This window comes from Phyllostomus hastatus, unplaced genomic scaffold, assembly GCF_019186645.2.
Source record: "Phyllostomus hastatus isolate PE091 unplaced genomic scaffold, TTU_PhHast_1.1 phas_contig_1, whole genome shotgun sequence".
In the NCBI taxonomy this organism is placed as follows: Eukaryota; Metazoa; Chordata; class Mammalia; order Chiroptera; family Phyllostomidae; genus Phyllostomus; species Phyllostomus hastatus.
Window position 1 is genome coordinate 13,935,140 of NW_025333498.1, and position 13,419 is coordinate 13,948,558.

Below are 13,419 nucleotides of genomic sequence, written 5' to 3' on the forward strand. Positions count from 1 at the left end.
AAAGCCTCCGCCTTCAAGTCCTGAACTGCTTCTCAGTCTTATCCCCACACAGTCTGCACCCTGTGCTGCCATCAAAGGGGACTAATTATTAACGTGTTGAGGAGCACCCTGTACTCTGCTGTGCCCCCTTTCTGTCTCTTGTTCTCGATGTTTCTTCCTCTCTTTGTGCTTTCCTCCTCATGCCCCCAATCCCTCCTGTCTGAACTCTTGCCCATCCTGAAAAACCCAGATTAAATATTTTTGATGCTTGTCGATAAAACCAGCTCCTTCCTTGGGCCCCCTTCGCCACCCTCTGCCTCCCCCCACCCAACCCTTTATTTCCAGGGTCCTTCCCTGACTCATCCCCAGGGTCCTACTGCAGCTTTTCTTTCCACCACACTCTCGGTCAGCACCTTCCACACTATTTTATCACAGAACACTTTTTAAAACTTGTAGTATGGAATACAGTACACAGACAGCACAGGGTGAATTGACAGACCGATTAATTTCTGCAAGAATTACCAACATTCAATCCCACCCTCGATAAACTTGGAAATGACTCCATGAAATTGGATTGTCATACCGGGTGCATTATCACGTGTCTCCCTGCCCCCTCCCTTTTTTTTCTTTCACTTCTCACAGGTATAATTTAACAAGGCAAAAATGAAACGTGGACTTCTTTTGTTGTTCCTTTGGGTTTTTTCTTTTAGAAAGTAAAAAAGCTTTCTGTCATCTTTGAAGTCCTCAGTCTTTTTACTTCTTTGATTCAGGTGCCATCTGAGAAGTATAAGACTCAGCTTTTTATTAAAACTTCCATTTTCAGGCAGAGATCCACAGAGAATAAATTTATATACTAGTGATGTTTAATATGAAATAAAGGATTAATAATATCACAAAATATGCAAAAATATCTTGAATTTATCAGGTACAGACCAACAGTCATTACAGGTGAACTATATTAATGATGGCAAATAATACCTCTGCTTCCCACTCACTCATGCACGCGGTGGCCTCGCTGTGCTAGTTCCGGGCCTTCTCAGTTGGGCACAGGTCCCACACAGATGCATCACTGCGTAACAACAAGGACCACGTGCAGCGTTTAGTGCTTTGCTTACGTATAATGCATTTTAGATTAAAAAGTCAATAGAGTTGTTATTATTATTCTTGCTGTAGTATACTCATTATACCTCCTGGAAACCACAGAATGTAGTTTGAAGACTATTATAGTTTACTTGTGCCCCAATGTACTTGTGCTCATTTACATAATTTTCCTTATCACCTCCTAAGCCACAAATCTTACATCCTCCATGAAAATTTACCTCGATGTTGCTAATTTGAACAGTGCTTGAGTTTGCATTTCCACAGCTCCTGGCTGTCAGAGCTCAGTATGTCAATTTATTGTCAATTTATTTTCTGATTTTTACCCGTTCTTGGGTTTCATTTTGTTTGGTGCCAAACATCTAGTCTGCTCAGTTAGGGGGGGAGGGCTGGTGAGGTGAGTGGACTTCATCCCGGTGTCCTAGCTTCAGTTTTGCTCGTCATCTGACTTCGAAGCCTAAATACAATCTAGTGCTACTCTCTGGACCGTAGAGAATCTATCATTTCTATGCATGGATGTGATCATTTTACCTTACAGTAGGTAAACTTTTTTAAAGAAGATCCTAATAATCACTCCTCTATTGTTCTGTGACTAATGCCATTTATCCCTTCTTAATGAGGACAGGTATTCTTGCTTTAAGTGTAGTTTTACAGGATTTGCTTTCAAGCAACTGATGTTTCTCTCTTTCCTCGCTGCCTGCACTGGTATTCTGACAGTTTCAAAGACAGCATGGAAAAGTCATCATACTCTGACTGGCTGATAAACAACAGCATTGCTGAGCTCGTGGCTTCCACAGGCCTTCCTGTGAACATCAGTGACGCCTACCAGGACCCTCGCTTTGATGCCGAGGTAAGAGGAGTCTCTCCTTCAGAATCTAAGGGTTCGGTTGCCACTCTGTTGATGGTTTGCTGGTTGAAGCAAAAGAGGGACATCATATAGACTGACAGCAATCCCTGAGTTTCCCAGAAATTCCTTTGCATCTTTCCCCTCTGATATGATTGTTTGCATTGCCTGCTGTTGGCTGACAGTTTCTCTGTCTACCCTGACTTGTGGCAAAGTGGTTCTCTATTGCATTGGTCTGATGGTCTTTTATGATTGGGAACATTTTAGACTAAATGTACCCATATACATGTACCCATGCATTATATGTACCCATGTTTATTTTATATTAATCACAGTTTACATTAAACTATGAAATAGCTAACAAGAAAGATGTGTATATAACATAATTATTTCCCAATAGATGTTAGAACAACTACTATATTTTTAAAAATTACTCCCAAGAAATTATAAATTGGTTCATTATTGTTCAATGTTAATCATTGTGCTGATATGCATAATATATTAAAGCAATGTAGATTCTTACTTATAGGAGTTTTTAAAATATATAATCTTTATTATAGTTCTTCCCATTACCATTTATTCCCTTTATACCCCCTCCCCCCAGCAATCACCACCCTGTTGTCCATGTCTGTGAGTCTCTTCTTTTTGCTCAGTCTTGCCACCCTCTAACCCCTGCCACCTTTAGGTGTCATCTGTTCTCCTTCTATGAGTCTGTCTCTGTTTTGCTTGTTACCTCAGTTTGTTCATTAGATTCCACATGAGTGAAATCATGTGGTATTTGTCTTTCTCTGACTGCTTATTTCACTTAGCATAATGTTCTCCAGGTCCATCCACACTGTCTCCAAAGGTAAAATTTTCTTTTTTTTCATGGCCAAGTAGTATCCCACTGCGTAAATGTCCCATAGTTGTCTTATCCACTCATGTATTGATGGACACTTGGGCCTTATTTGCAGACCTTTAAGTTCTAAGATAGTATAGTGTATCATACAGAAACATTTATATGAACTTATAAAATGTGTTTTACTTTATTGGAGAGTTGGGGCACTGAGAAGAGTTAATGTGGCTGAAGGGCCAGGTAGTTGAGGCTGGAAGGGAGCACAGAGGCCAGGTCACTCAAAGGGGTGAAAACCGTGTGAAGAGATTTGAATATTTATCGTGGGCAATGGAGAACCAGTAGTTCAGTTTTCAATGGGGGAGAAGCATGAGTTGTATTTTTAGAAAGGTCACACTGGCTACAAAAGAAGGTAGATGAGTAATAATAACTGAACATTTAATCTGCACAACCCTAAGAGGTAGGTGTCGTCACCCCCACTTTACAGACAAGGAGAGCTGGTCTGAGACTCCGGAGACAGACAGGGATTCAGTCCTAGTCTCAGCCTCCGCAGCCCTTGTCCTTGATCCTGGCCTGTGCCGCCTCCAAAGCATGGAGTGGAGTACAACGATGCATTGAGGCGGGAATCGAAGTCTATCTTTAGTTTCAGCCAGATCATCTGTGCAGATCTCGGCAGGGAAATTTCAAATCCCCCAAACTCAACACCGCTCCTCAGTTGCCGGGAACTCTCTTTCTCCAGGCTATATCCCCCAGGTATTTCCTCTTCATTACTAAGCGCCAGCGCCTTTCCTGAACGCCCAGTCTGGGTCGGGCGCCTCCCCAGTGTGCTCCTTGAACCGTCCCAGTGCTGAGCGCTCTTCAGTTCTGTTTCCTCAAATTTGAATGTTGCGCCACCTTCCTTGGGAAAGTGCCCCTCCCATCAGGAAGAACACCGCCACCTTCAGTCTGTGACTGTCGGACTGGAGACGATTATAGGAAACGATATTTGTGCCCGTTAGCGTTGTGATTGGCTAAGGAGCGATTTTATAAAGTTTTGCCTTTTGCCATGTTTCTTTTCTCCCTGGTTTTAGAGAATACTGAAGAATTGGTTTCTGGACTCATAGTTTTATGAAGTGCTCTCAGTCGTCTATTATTAACATCAGTAATAGCTGAACAAACTCAAAGCCTTTCTATGCAGAAACAGGGTGCATTGCCAATTCATTGTCACAAAGGCAGCACATTAGATGTCGAGGGCTGATGGCCGATTGCCTCCCCACATGATAGCACCAGATTTGGTATGGATTACTGTTATTCTGGTCTTAGCTGTGGACCACGAAGTCAAATTTTGGAAAAGAAAAAAAAATCAACAAATTACACCACTTTAAAAAAATTGGTTCAAAAGGCCTATGTAAAGGTGTAACAAAATATGATGCAGTAAATAACCACCATTCAGTTTAAGAAAAGTAACATGGTCATTATTTTGAATCTTTATATTGATCTTCACTAATCCCATCTCCTTTATTTTCCTCTCAGAGGTAACCACTATCCTAATTTTAATTTAGCATTCTTTTATTTTTCTATATAGTTTCATTGCATAGGTTTGAATCCCTGCAGCATACATTGTTATATTTTGCATATCTCTAAAGTTCATATAAATTGAATTATACTGCATATGTTTTCCTGTGGCTTGCTTTTTTTTATTCAACAAATATTCCCAAGTCTCTTGAATTTCTATTTCATTCATTTATTTTCACTGTTGCAAAGTATCCCACTGTATGAATATGCCTCACGTTATTTATCCACCGTAGTGTTGATGGACATTTGGATTCAGCGTTTTGCGGTTACATATAAAATGCCAAGGACATTCTTGTACATGTCTCTAAGTACACAGGTGCAACAGCTTTTCTAGCACTGTCTAGGACAATGACATGTTCGTTGTAGGCAATAAGTGTCTTCCCCTTGGCAGGAAATAGAAAATTCTTGTCCAATTATTATTTTTTTCTCATGAAAAACTGCAGTGTAGTAAGCACAACTAATATTTCAAGAATACTTCTTTGTCCTACAATATGGCAAGCTTGCACATATCAGATCCTGTGTCCACAGGCAGATCTCACCACCTCTCTCCCTGACTGGTGATGCCGCGATTTACATCTCCTCCACACTCTACAGTCCCTTCCAGTGTGTCTGGCTGCTCCAATGGTCCTTAAAAAGAATAATGTGGACCATTGAGCAAAAATGCAACAGTTATTTCTGTGGGACTGAGCATAAAAATTTCATGCCCTGATCTAGTAGTTAGAAGCAATGATGTCTGAAGACAGTAAACTGTGGTTGGTTAAGCAGTGACTGTGTTGTGAAATCACATTCTACTCTATGATAAAATAAAATGTGTGTTTGGATCATAATTATTTCCTGGCTTTCCACCTAAATGCCTTCAATCTACCATATAGTGCATACTGGATTTTAAATACAAATCCTAAGATGCATCATGCCACGATTTTTCCATGTTGTCTTTACATGGTACTAGAATTTAAAGTCATTTTATGTTTCCCTTTTTGAGCTAAGGAAAAAATAGAAAGGAGCTAATCAATACAAATGAAGATGAGAGAAGGAAGGGAAGAGAGAGGGATGCCTAAATATAGGCATTTAGTAGATTTGTCCTACAAATGTGTGTGTATGGTCTGTGTGTGTGTGGGGGGGTTTGTGTGTGCTGTGTATCACACCAGGAAAAGCAAAATTATTTGTTACTTTGTTGCCTCAGTAACAAATGTCAACCGTTGGTGTTATAATGGAACAGAGTTCAGAGGGAGCCACAGCACTGCCCCAAGAGGCTAAGAGGCTGAAAGCTTCTCCCCACAAGGACTGATGGAAGATGACATAGATCATAAAATAAAGATGACCATTTTCAGATATTTTTTATTAACATGTTATTTCTCTCAAGACAAAAAAAATGCCATGACAAAATGCAATTGATTCATTGTTTCACTAAAAGTAATTCTAAAATTATCCTTGCCACAGAGGGTATCTTTTAGAATGGTATTGACTTCCTGCAAAAGTCTGAGTCCTCTCTTCTAGGGTCTGGTGCATAGATTCATATTTTTCCCCAATAATCACAACTGAGTCATTATTTATAGCAATAGAATATAAGGGAGCAGTTTTTTAAAAATGCAGGATTAATGACTAATTGTTATCTCCACTGGGAAAAGTAGTTGCTTTTTTTGTTCTCTGCATTCGCTGACTTCCCTGAATAGTTTGAGGTTGGTAAACAAGAATGGTAATTTGCAGAGGTAGTACAGGGAATTGTTTTAAAGTATTCCTTTTTTTCCTACAGATTTTCTCAACATAGAGCAACATAATGCCAGAAACACAATTACCCCGAACACTGGCACCTATGCTAAATTTCTCCATGGCTCAATAACTAATTCTGGCTACCCGAATTTTAACTGAGCAGGAAAAAGGACTCCAGTTCATCAACAATGTCACTACTTTGGGAATGGAACACCCAAAAGTGGATTGGTTTTGTTCTGAGGTTTCATATTATAGATATATCAACTTTCAATTACAGAAATATTAGAGATTTCTTGGATTTACAGGTGAAAAAACCAAAGACTCGGAGGGCTGAAGTGGCTTGCCGAAGGCCACACATCTTCCTTGAGGAAGGGCTCTGGGCCTCTGATTCCTAATTCAATTCTCTTTTCCTGCATGGTCTTGGCAGGCGGGGATCCCCTGCTGAGGATTGCCTGGGCCATAGGGCGACCACCCCTTCCTCCCTCTCTCCATACAGGCACATGAACTCAGTGGCTGGCAGACCTAGCTTTTTGTCCTGACTGCTCCATTTACCAGCTGAGTAGTCTGGGGCATACTGCTTACCTACAAACTATAATACGTAAAACTCTGTATAAACGTTCTGTAAACATTGGAGTCCTATATAAATATCAGGTGAAGATATTAGCTTGATTGCGGACTAGTCATTTAGTTCCAGGGAGATGCTAAAAGTAAATTCTTTTCTTTACCTGAGGGAGCCTTTACACAGAGCTGCAGACCAGCAGAATTTGGACCGTGGGCAAGCCAGCTTCAGTGTCCTCTTCCTCCAGAGACACAGGGAGGAAGGAATAGAAAAGTCTCTACCTGAAAAGGGAGTTAAGACTGATTATTTGTTTACAGTAAAGAAGGGCTATAGTAATAGTCCAACAGCATTTAGACCTTCAGGAAAGTGAGGTCTTGTCTTTTCTGGACAGCAGAGAAGCAATAAAAGGTGTCAGCAGGTGGTGAAGGCTGGATGCATGTCCTGTGGCCTTGGGCTGCCTTGGAGAGATGGCCACCAGATCCTCCCTTATAGTGGCAAACGATATGCAGACCCGGCTCTTCACAAGAGTGGTCAGGCATCCAGGGGTGAGGTCACCTAGTATATCAGGGGTAATCAACTTCCAGGGGCTCACTGGCTTGTCCAGGCCCAACCAACCCACCAGTCCTTAAAACATATAGCTAAAAGCCAGTCATGTCAGTGTATTTCAAACACAGCTCTGGTGCCTACCTTCAAACTACTGTCAGTTCAGAAAATGGATAAACCCCGAAACCTCTGTGACTTAATACAGTAGAAGTTTAGGTTTTCCTCATGTTAATTAGGCACCGGTGGATGTTTCCAACCAGCAGCAGTGGGTTGGGTGTTCCTTTCTCCACGAATGAACTTGTTCAGCAGCAGCTATAAAGGACTGACCCAAAGGACCTTTTTGTGGATTTTCCAGATCTCTAACTGCAGGAGCTGACCCCAACACATCCTCTCCTGTACATTTGGTAGTTCTCCAACTGCAACGAACACACAAAGCCTGCCGGTTTGAGAATTCATGATGCCAGCAGCTATTTTCTGCTATTTAACAAAAGATAATTGAGTCTGTCAAGCTATGCATTAAACTGTAAAGTAGATTTCCAATTCCTGTGAATTTTCTGCCTTCAAATAACTTTTGGGAATTCCTCTGAAATTCCGCCCAAAATTATGCAACAAGTGAATGATCTTTATTTTGAAATTTCGGCTTTGAAACGGTTGGTCTTTCTTTTGATAAAAGCTACAAAGGGATGTTTCTAATGTGATATAAAGCTCATCCCAGGTGCTGTCAGGTGCCAGCTGCGAGGGCTATGGGGCAAGTAATCATAGCTGTCCGCCTGCTGGGTGTTCTCTTTGTGATTGTGTTAAATACTTAATGGAGTTCTCTCCTCATGGTGAACAGAGTACCTCAGAGGACGAGCCACAGTGATTACTCACATTCTGTCTGCCTGTTTGAGTTGACTCTTAGGAGTGGTGCCTGCTGGGCTTGATAGCACACATGGTTTTATGGCCAAACTCCTTAGTTTATGGATTGAAAATTATGACAGAATGGTCATATAAGATAGTTACAGAGCCAGAACTAAATTTCGCAACCTTATGAAGATCAGGATATGTTTATTCTGTTTCAAGACATTGTGATCCTTGAAAAAGATAGAAGATGGAAATGACCAACTAAATAAAACTGATTATATTTTTTTATAGTGGCTTAAGAAACACTCATGTTCATGGGCGATTGTGTTTGTGGATTTTGTAGTTTTATCAGGCATTCACTCCCTGGGAAGGGATTATCCATGCTTTTAAACTTTAAGTTGCATCATATCACAATTCTGCCCACAAACTTTTCAATGTCTCCTTATTTCACTAGAGTAAAAACCAAATTTACAATTCTTTTGAAGGCTTACAATGCCCTACACAATCCAGCATCTGATTCTCCACCCCTAACCCTCACTCAAACTTCTGTAGCCACACTGGTCTCCTTGTAATTTCTAGACATGCCGCTCACACACCCACCTCAGGGCCTTTGCACTGGCTACTCCCTCAGCTAAAATACTCTTTCCCCAAAGCTGCGTGACTCACCATCCTCATCTCTTTAAAGTCATCAGTCAGATATTACTTGTTAGTAAGGCTTGGCACCCTTGGTATTCCTAATCCCTGTTATTCTGCTTTATTTCCCCCCCAATTCCAAACACCTTCTAACATATAATTTATTTATGTATTTTTTTGGTATTGTTTACTATCTGTCTACTCTCACTAGAATGTAACCTCAGTAAAGGTGAGGATTTTGTCAGTTTGGTTCACTGATATATCTTCAACAACTAAAACAATGTTTAGTACACAGTAGATGTTGAATATTGTTCAGTATTGTTAATGATAAATATATTAACTATTGTTAAATATAGTATAAATTGATGTATGAACATATATATTTGTAGGAAAAGATCAAGAAAAACTTACACCAAATAGTTAACAGTTGTCATCTCCAGAGATGATAATATTAGAACTTTAAAAAAAATTTATTCATTTATTTTTAGAGAGAGGGGAAGGGAGGGAGAAAGAGAGGGAGAGAAATATCAATGTGTGGTTGCCTCTCATGTGGCCCCTACTGGGGACCTGGCCCACACCCTAGGAGTGTGCCCTGACTGGGAATCAAACTGGCAACCCTTTAGTTCACAGTCTGCACTCAATCCACTGAGCTCTACCAGCCAGGAAGATTAGAACTTTTCTTTTTACTTAAAAATTTCACACGTATTTATGTTATTTTTATTACCAGGTAAACTTATAAAGATATTTTAAAATTTTAGACCCTTCCTATTTTATATTTTACCAGGCTATTGTGAGCCCTCTAAAAACTATGAGCCTTGCTCTGTCTTTGGGGAATTCAGATAGATTACTGTCTATGTACCCTTGCCAGCATGGAGTGTTGCTTGGATTTGATTCTAAGTTCCTAGCCTGAATTGTCCTAACAGCACACACACGAAGTGCATTTGCAGATGACTTGCCATGGCATCAAGTAGCTTCTCAGAGTGCATACTGTATTTGCAAATAGCTTCCCCATGAAACAATTATTCTGGCCTTGCTTTAGTTGGCATTGTGCTTAAGAATTCAGCTCCCAATAGCACATCATTTGTGAAGCTTTCTGCTCTTCTTTTCATACCAGATTCAAAAGAACACCTTAAAACAAATACACTAATGCACACCAAGCCATCATTTAGCCAACATGAGGTACAATATTCTATTGCTTAATGTAATATTTTCTTCCATTAGTATATTGATGGGGGGAATTTCAGAGCCCTTATGTGAAGGGCTTGTTTTCTGGCTGCAACAGGAATGAACAATTGGACTCAACATTTACATAAGAAAGGTCCAGCAAGGGGAATGGCAGAAAATAACTACAATAAAAAGTAGAGCAGGCTTTACACATGGATGTTTTGGTGGTCTATGTATCTGTTACAAATTCAGGAGCAGTGGGAGATCCATCAGCACCCAGCTGTCCTCTCCCAAAGGTGGCCAGTGCCGAGACTTACACAGTTAAAACTGTGTCATGACCCTAAGTCTGTTATTCTTCAATCCCACATAGTTCTTCCATATGAAGTTCTTTCTATGACCTTTATTATTATTATTATTAAAGCCTGTTATAGACAACTCAGTAGTTCTTACCTTTGTCATGAGCACTTAAGGATAATGGGGCTCCAGGCTCTGAGATCCTTTGACATAGAGTACTAAAACCCATTTCACCTGTCAGATCTTAATAGCAAAACACGCCTGCAATCTGGGATGCTGAGCGCTAGCCTGGCGGGACAGTCCATTGTCTGTCTATTTTCAGTAATGCCTTCTGGTCTATCACTTGTGTTTCTGTTGCCAAGGGGGATGTGCAAAATTGAGTCCATTAAGAGTTAGAGCTCTAGGGATCTGTGGAAATACATTTGCTGCTGATAATCTCCCAGTTTTGATACTTAGGGTAGGCCAGTTTGAGATTCTTCCCAAAGAGTAGGGTTTGGTAGAGAAGCCTAGAGAATGGATTTAAGATTTCCAGATGACCAGGAGGTGGGGGGAGCTTAGGAAGATTACTAAAATGTGAATAAGATATAGAATGGGGTAGCTGTGGGTAGTGAAGACACATAGGAGTCCCATGGTTCCAAGAGTCAAGCAGATTGTTACACAGGTTGTGGAGACAGTACTCAGTTCTAAGCCCAAAGGTAAGTTATTTTATTTTAGGAATGCTTTTGTCAGGAACTTAAGGAGTCACTTGTAGGCAGTGTTCTAGGAGTCATTAGGACTGATTCCGCACCACCCCCCTCTGCCCCCGTTGTGCACATCAGGTAGACAAAAAGAAACTGTCTCTCTGCCTAGTCAGGTAGCGCAGTTGGTTAGAAGGTCATCCCAATACACCAAGGCTGTGGATTTGATGGGTTCAATCCCTGGCTAGGGCACTTACAAGAATCCACCAGTGAATATATAAATAAGTGGAAAAACAAATCAATATCTCTCTCTCTTCCTTCTTTTTTCTTTCTAAAATCAATAAATAATAATAATAATAATAATAATAATAATAATAATAATAATAAATAGAAACTTCCTCTCTGTTGTTTCAAGAAAATCAAATGTCTGACTGGAAACTTCTCTCAGTTTGTCCTAGTACCGTAATGTCTCTCCAGTAGATGGGTGTTTGGGGGATAAAGTTTTGTGTGGGATTACTGTTAAGGTTGTACATATCTTTCTAGGGAAAGGAAACACATTGACAAATATGTTTTTATGGTTCCTAGAGATAAACCATCTTTAATGAGATCTGTTAACTGGAAAGACCCATTGAGGTCAGAGACTTGGCAAAATTTTTAAGAAGACATCTCTTTAAATGGAAAGAACTAAGCACTCCCAGATAATGTATTTATTTTAACTGTAACTCCCTCGGAAGGCTGCTTAGTCTCCCGTAGCCTAATGTGTGGGATTCTAGTGATGTGAATTTTAAACTGAGAATGAGTGAGCAGGAACCCTTTAGAACAGTGGGGCAGATATTTGGGGGCAAGTGTTCCTTTCAATATTAGTAATATTTGCATTTGCAAAACACCTTACAAATTCTGAAACCCTCACACACACATATTCCTATAAAACAGCTTGAAAAATAAAAAAAATCACAAAGAAGCAAAGATAATGCCAAAAACCTGGAGATAGCCAATGTTAATATTTTGCTTGCAGGAGATAAATATTGATGACAAAATTGAGGCATGGAGAGTTTTGGTGACTTGGCTGAGGTCAAGAGGCTGGTAGATATTCTTGAGCTCCGCTGACAGACGTGACCTGGAGAGCTGGGGTTATCTGATGAACAGAGTTGATTCTTTCCTTCATACTTTCTTACTCCTCTATGTCCCTGTTTGCGATTCTTTCTTTAGAGGTCTTGTTACTCTACGATGAGCTTCATTTATCTTCCCCTTCAACCCCATGCTCCCGGGGCCTTGCCATTTAAACTAACCTGGATTAGTTTAACTTTCCAGAAACAACAGCCATTGACACAAATAGACAACTAGGGGATTGCCTTAATTATCATACTCTGCCATCCTTTCTTCTTCCCCTCTCCTAGCTTGCTGAGCTCATCAAGCATGCTAACTAATATCAGCATCCCCTCGTCCCCACTCTCAAAGTGAGTTAGCGCTGGCTTCACTTCCATCCCCCGGCCACAGTCAGGTGATTTAAAGACACTCAGCATTCTCTGTTGCCTGTCCCCTCCTCCTGTGCCCAGCCCACAGAAGACTAGCACTGCACTGAAGCAGCTCTGTTCTCTCAGAGTGGCCTTTCCCTGCTCCAGAGCTCCTCACTTGTGTTCCTGACCTCTAATCTTCTTCTCTTGATTACCTTTGCCTTCCATTATCTTTCTGGGTTGCTAAATTCAACAGCCCATTTTTCAGTGCTCCTCCATTTGACTTCTCTGCAACATTGGACACTGCTGTTCCCCCTTAGTTCCACTATTTGGAAAATAATTTTTCATTGTGTACAAGTAATTCATTATCTAACATTTAGAAAACAGAAACAGTAATTTTAAAATTCCCATGGACAGAATTCTTTGATAATGTATACATATACATTACAACCTGTTATGCACTTTAAATATGTTACAATTTTACCAATTATTCTTCAATAAAGCTGCAGGGGAATGTAACGCTGGTTGCCAGAAATGAGTGGGGAGAAAGGGATGAATAGGTGGAGCACAGCGGATTTTTAGGGCAGTAAACGGCTCAGAATGACTCTGTGGTGTTGAACACATGTTATTAAACAGTTGTCAAAGCCCACAGAATGTGCAGCATCAAGAGTGGACCCTAAAGTACACTAGGGACGGTGGGTAACAATGGCACGTCTATGGGGGTGAATCCGTGTAACAAATGCAGTACTCGGCGAGCGATGTGAGGGTGTTGAGGTGCCCTTGTGGGGTACGGGGATGTGAGGAATCTCTGTACTTGTACTCACTTTGCTGTGAACCTAAAATTGTTCTAAAACATAAAGCCTATTTAAAAAGTAAAAAACAAAACTCCCACAGGCAAATAATTCAAAAGGAACTGTTGTGGCTATAATTTTTCCAGGATTTCCCAAAGTATATGATATGTTTATATACCCACGGATACCGACAGTGTCACTCAATATATTAAAATTTTCAATGTTAACAAATATTCTTCCTTAGTATAATTTTAATGGGGTGTATAATATCCTATTGTGTGGATGTGCTGGGATTTATGTAGCCAACTCCCTTCAGTTGAATAGTCAGGTTATTTCTAACCTGTCATTATCATAAGTAATGCTATGGTTCACACCTTTATAAGTAACCTTTTGTGTGCAGCTATGATAATTGCCATAGGATAAACTTCTAGACACAACATTGGT

General features: G+C 40.4%; 1 protein-coding gene across 2 annotated transcripts in view; it reads left to right on the plus strand.

Moving 5' to 3' along the window:
- PDE11A (phosphodiesterase 11A) overlaps positions 1-13,419 on the plus strand; it is a 322,202-nt gene that overhangs the window by 134,477 nt on the left and 174,306 nt on the right. For both annotated transcript variants that reach the window (XM_045833325.1, XM_045833394.1), the window contains exon 6: positions 1,795-1,927. In XM_045833325.1, coding sequence (XP_045689281.1) covers positions 1,795-1,927 — 133 coding nt within the window. The remainder of the gene's footprint in view (positions 1-1,794; positions 1,928-13,419) is intronic.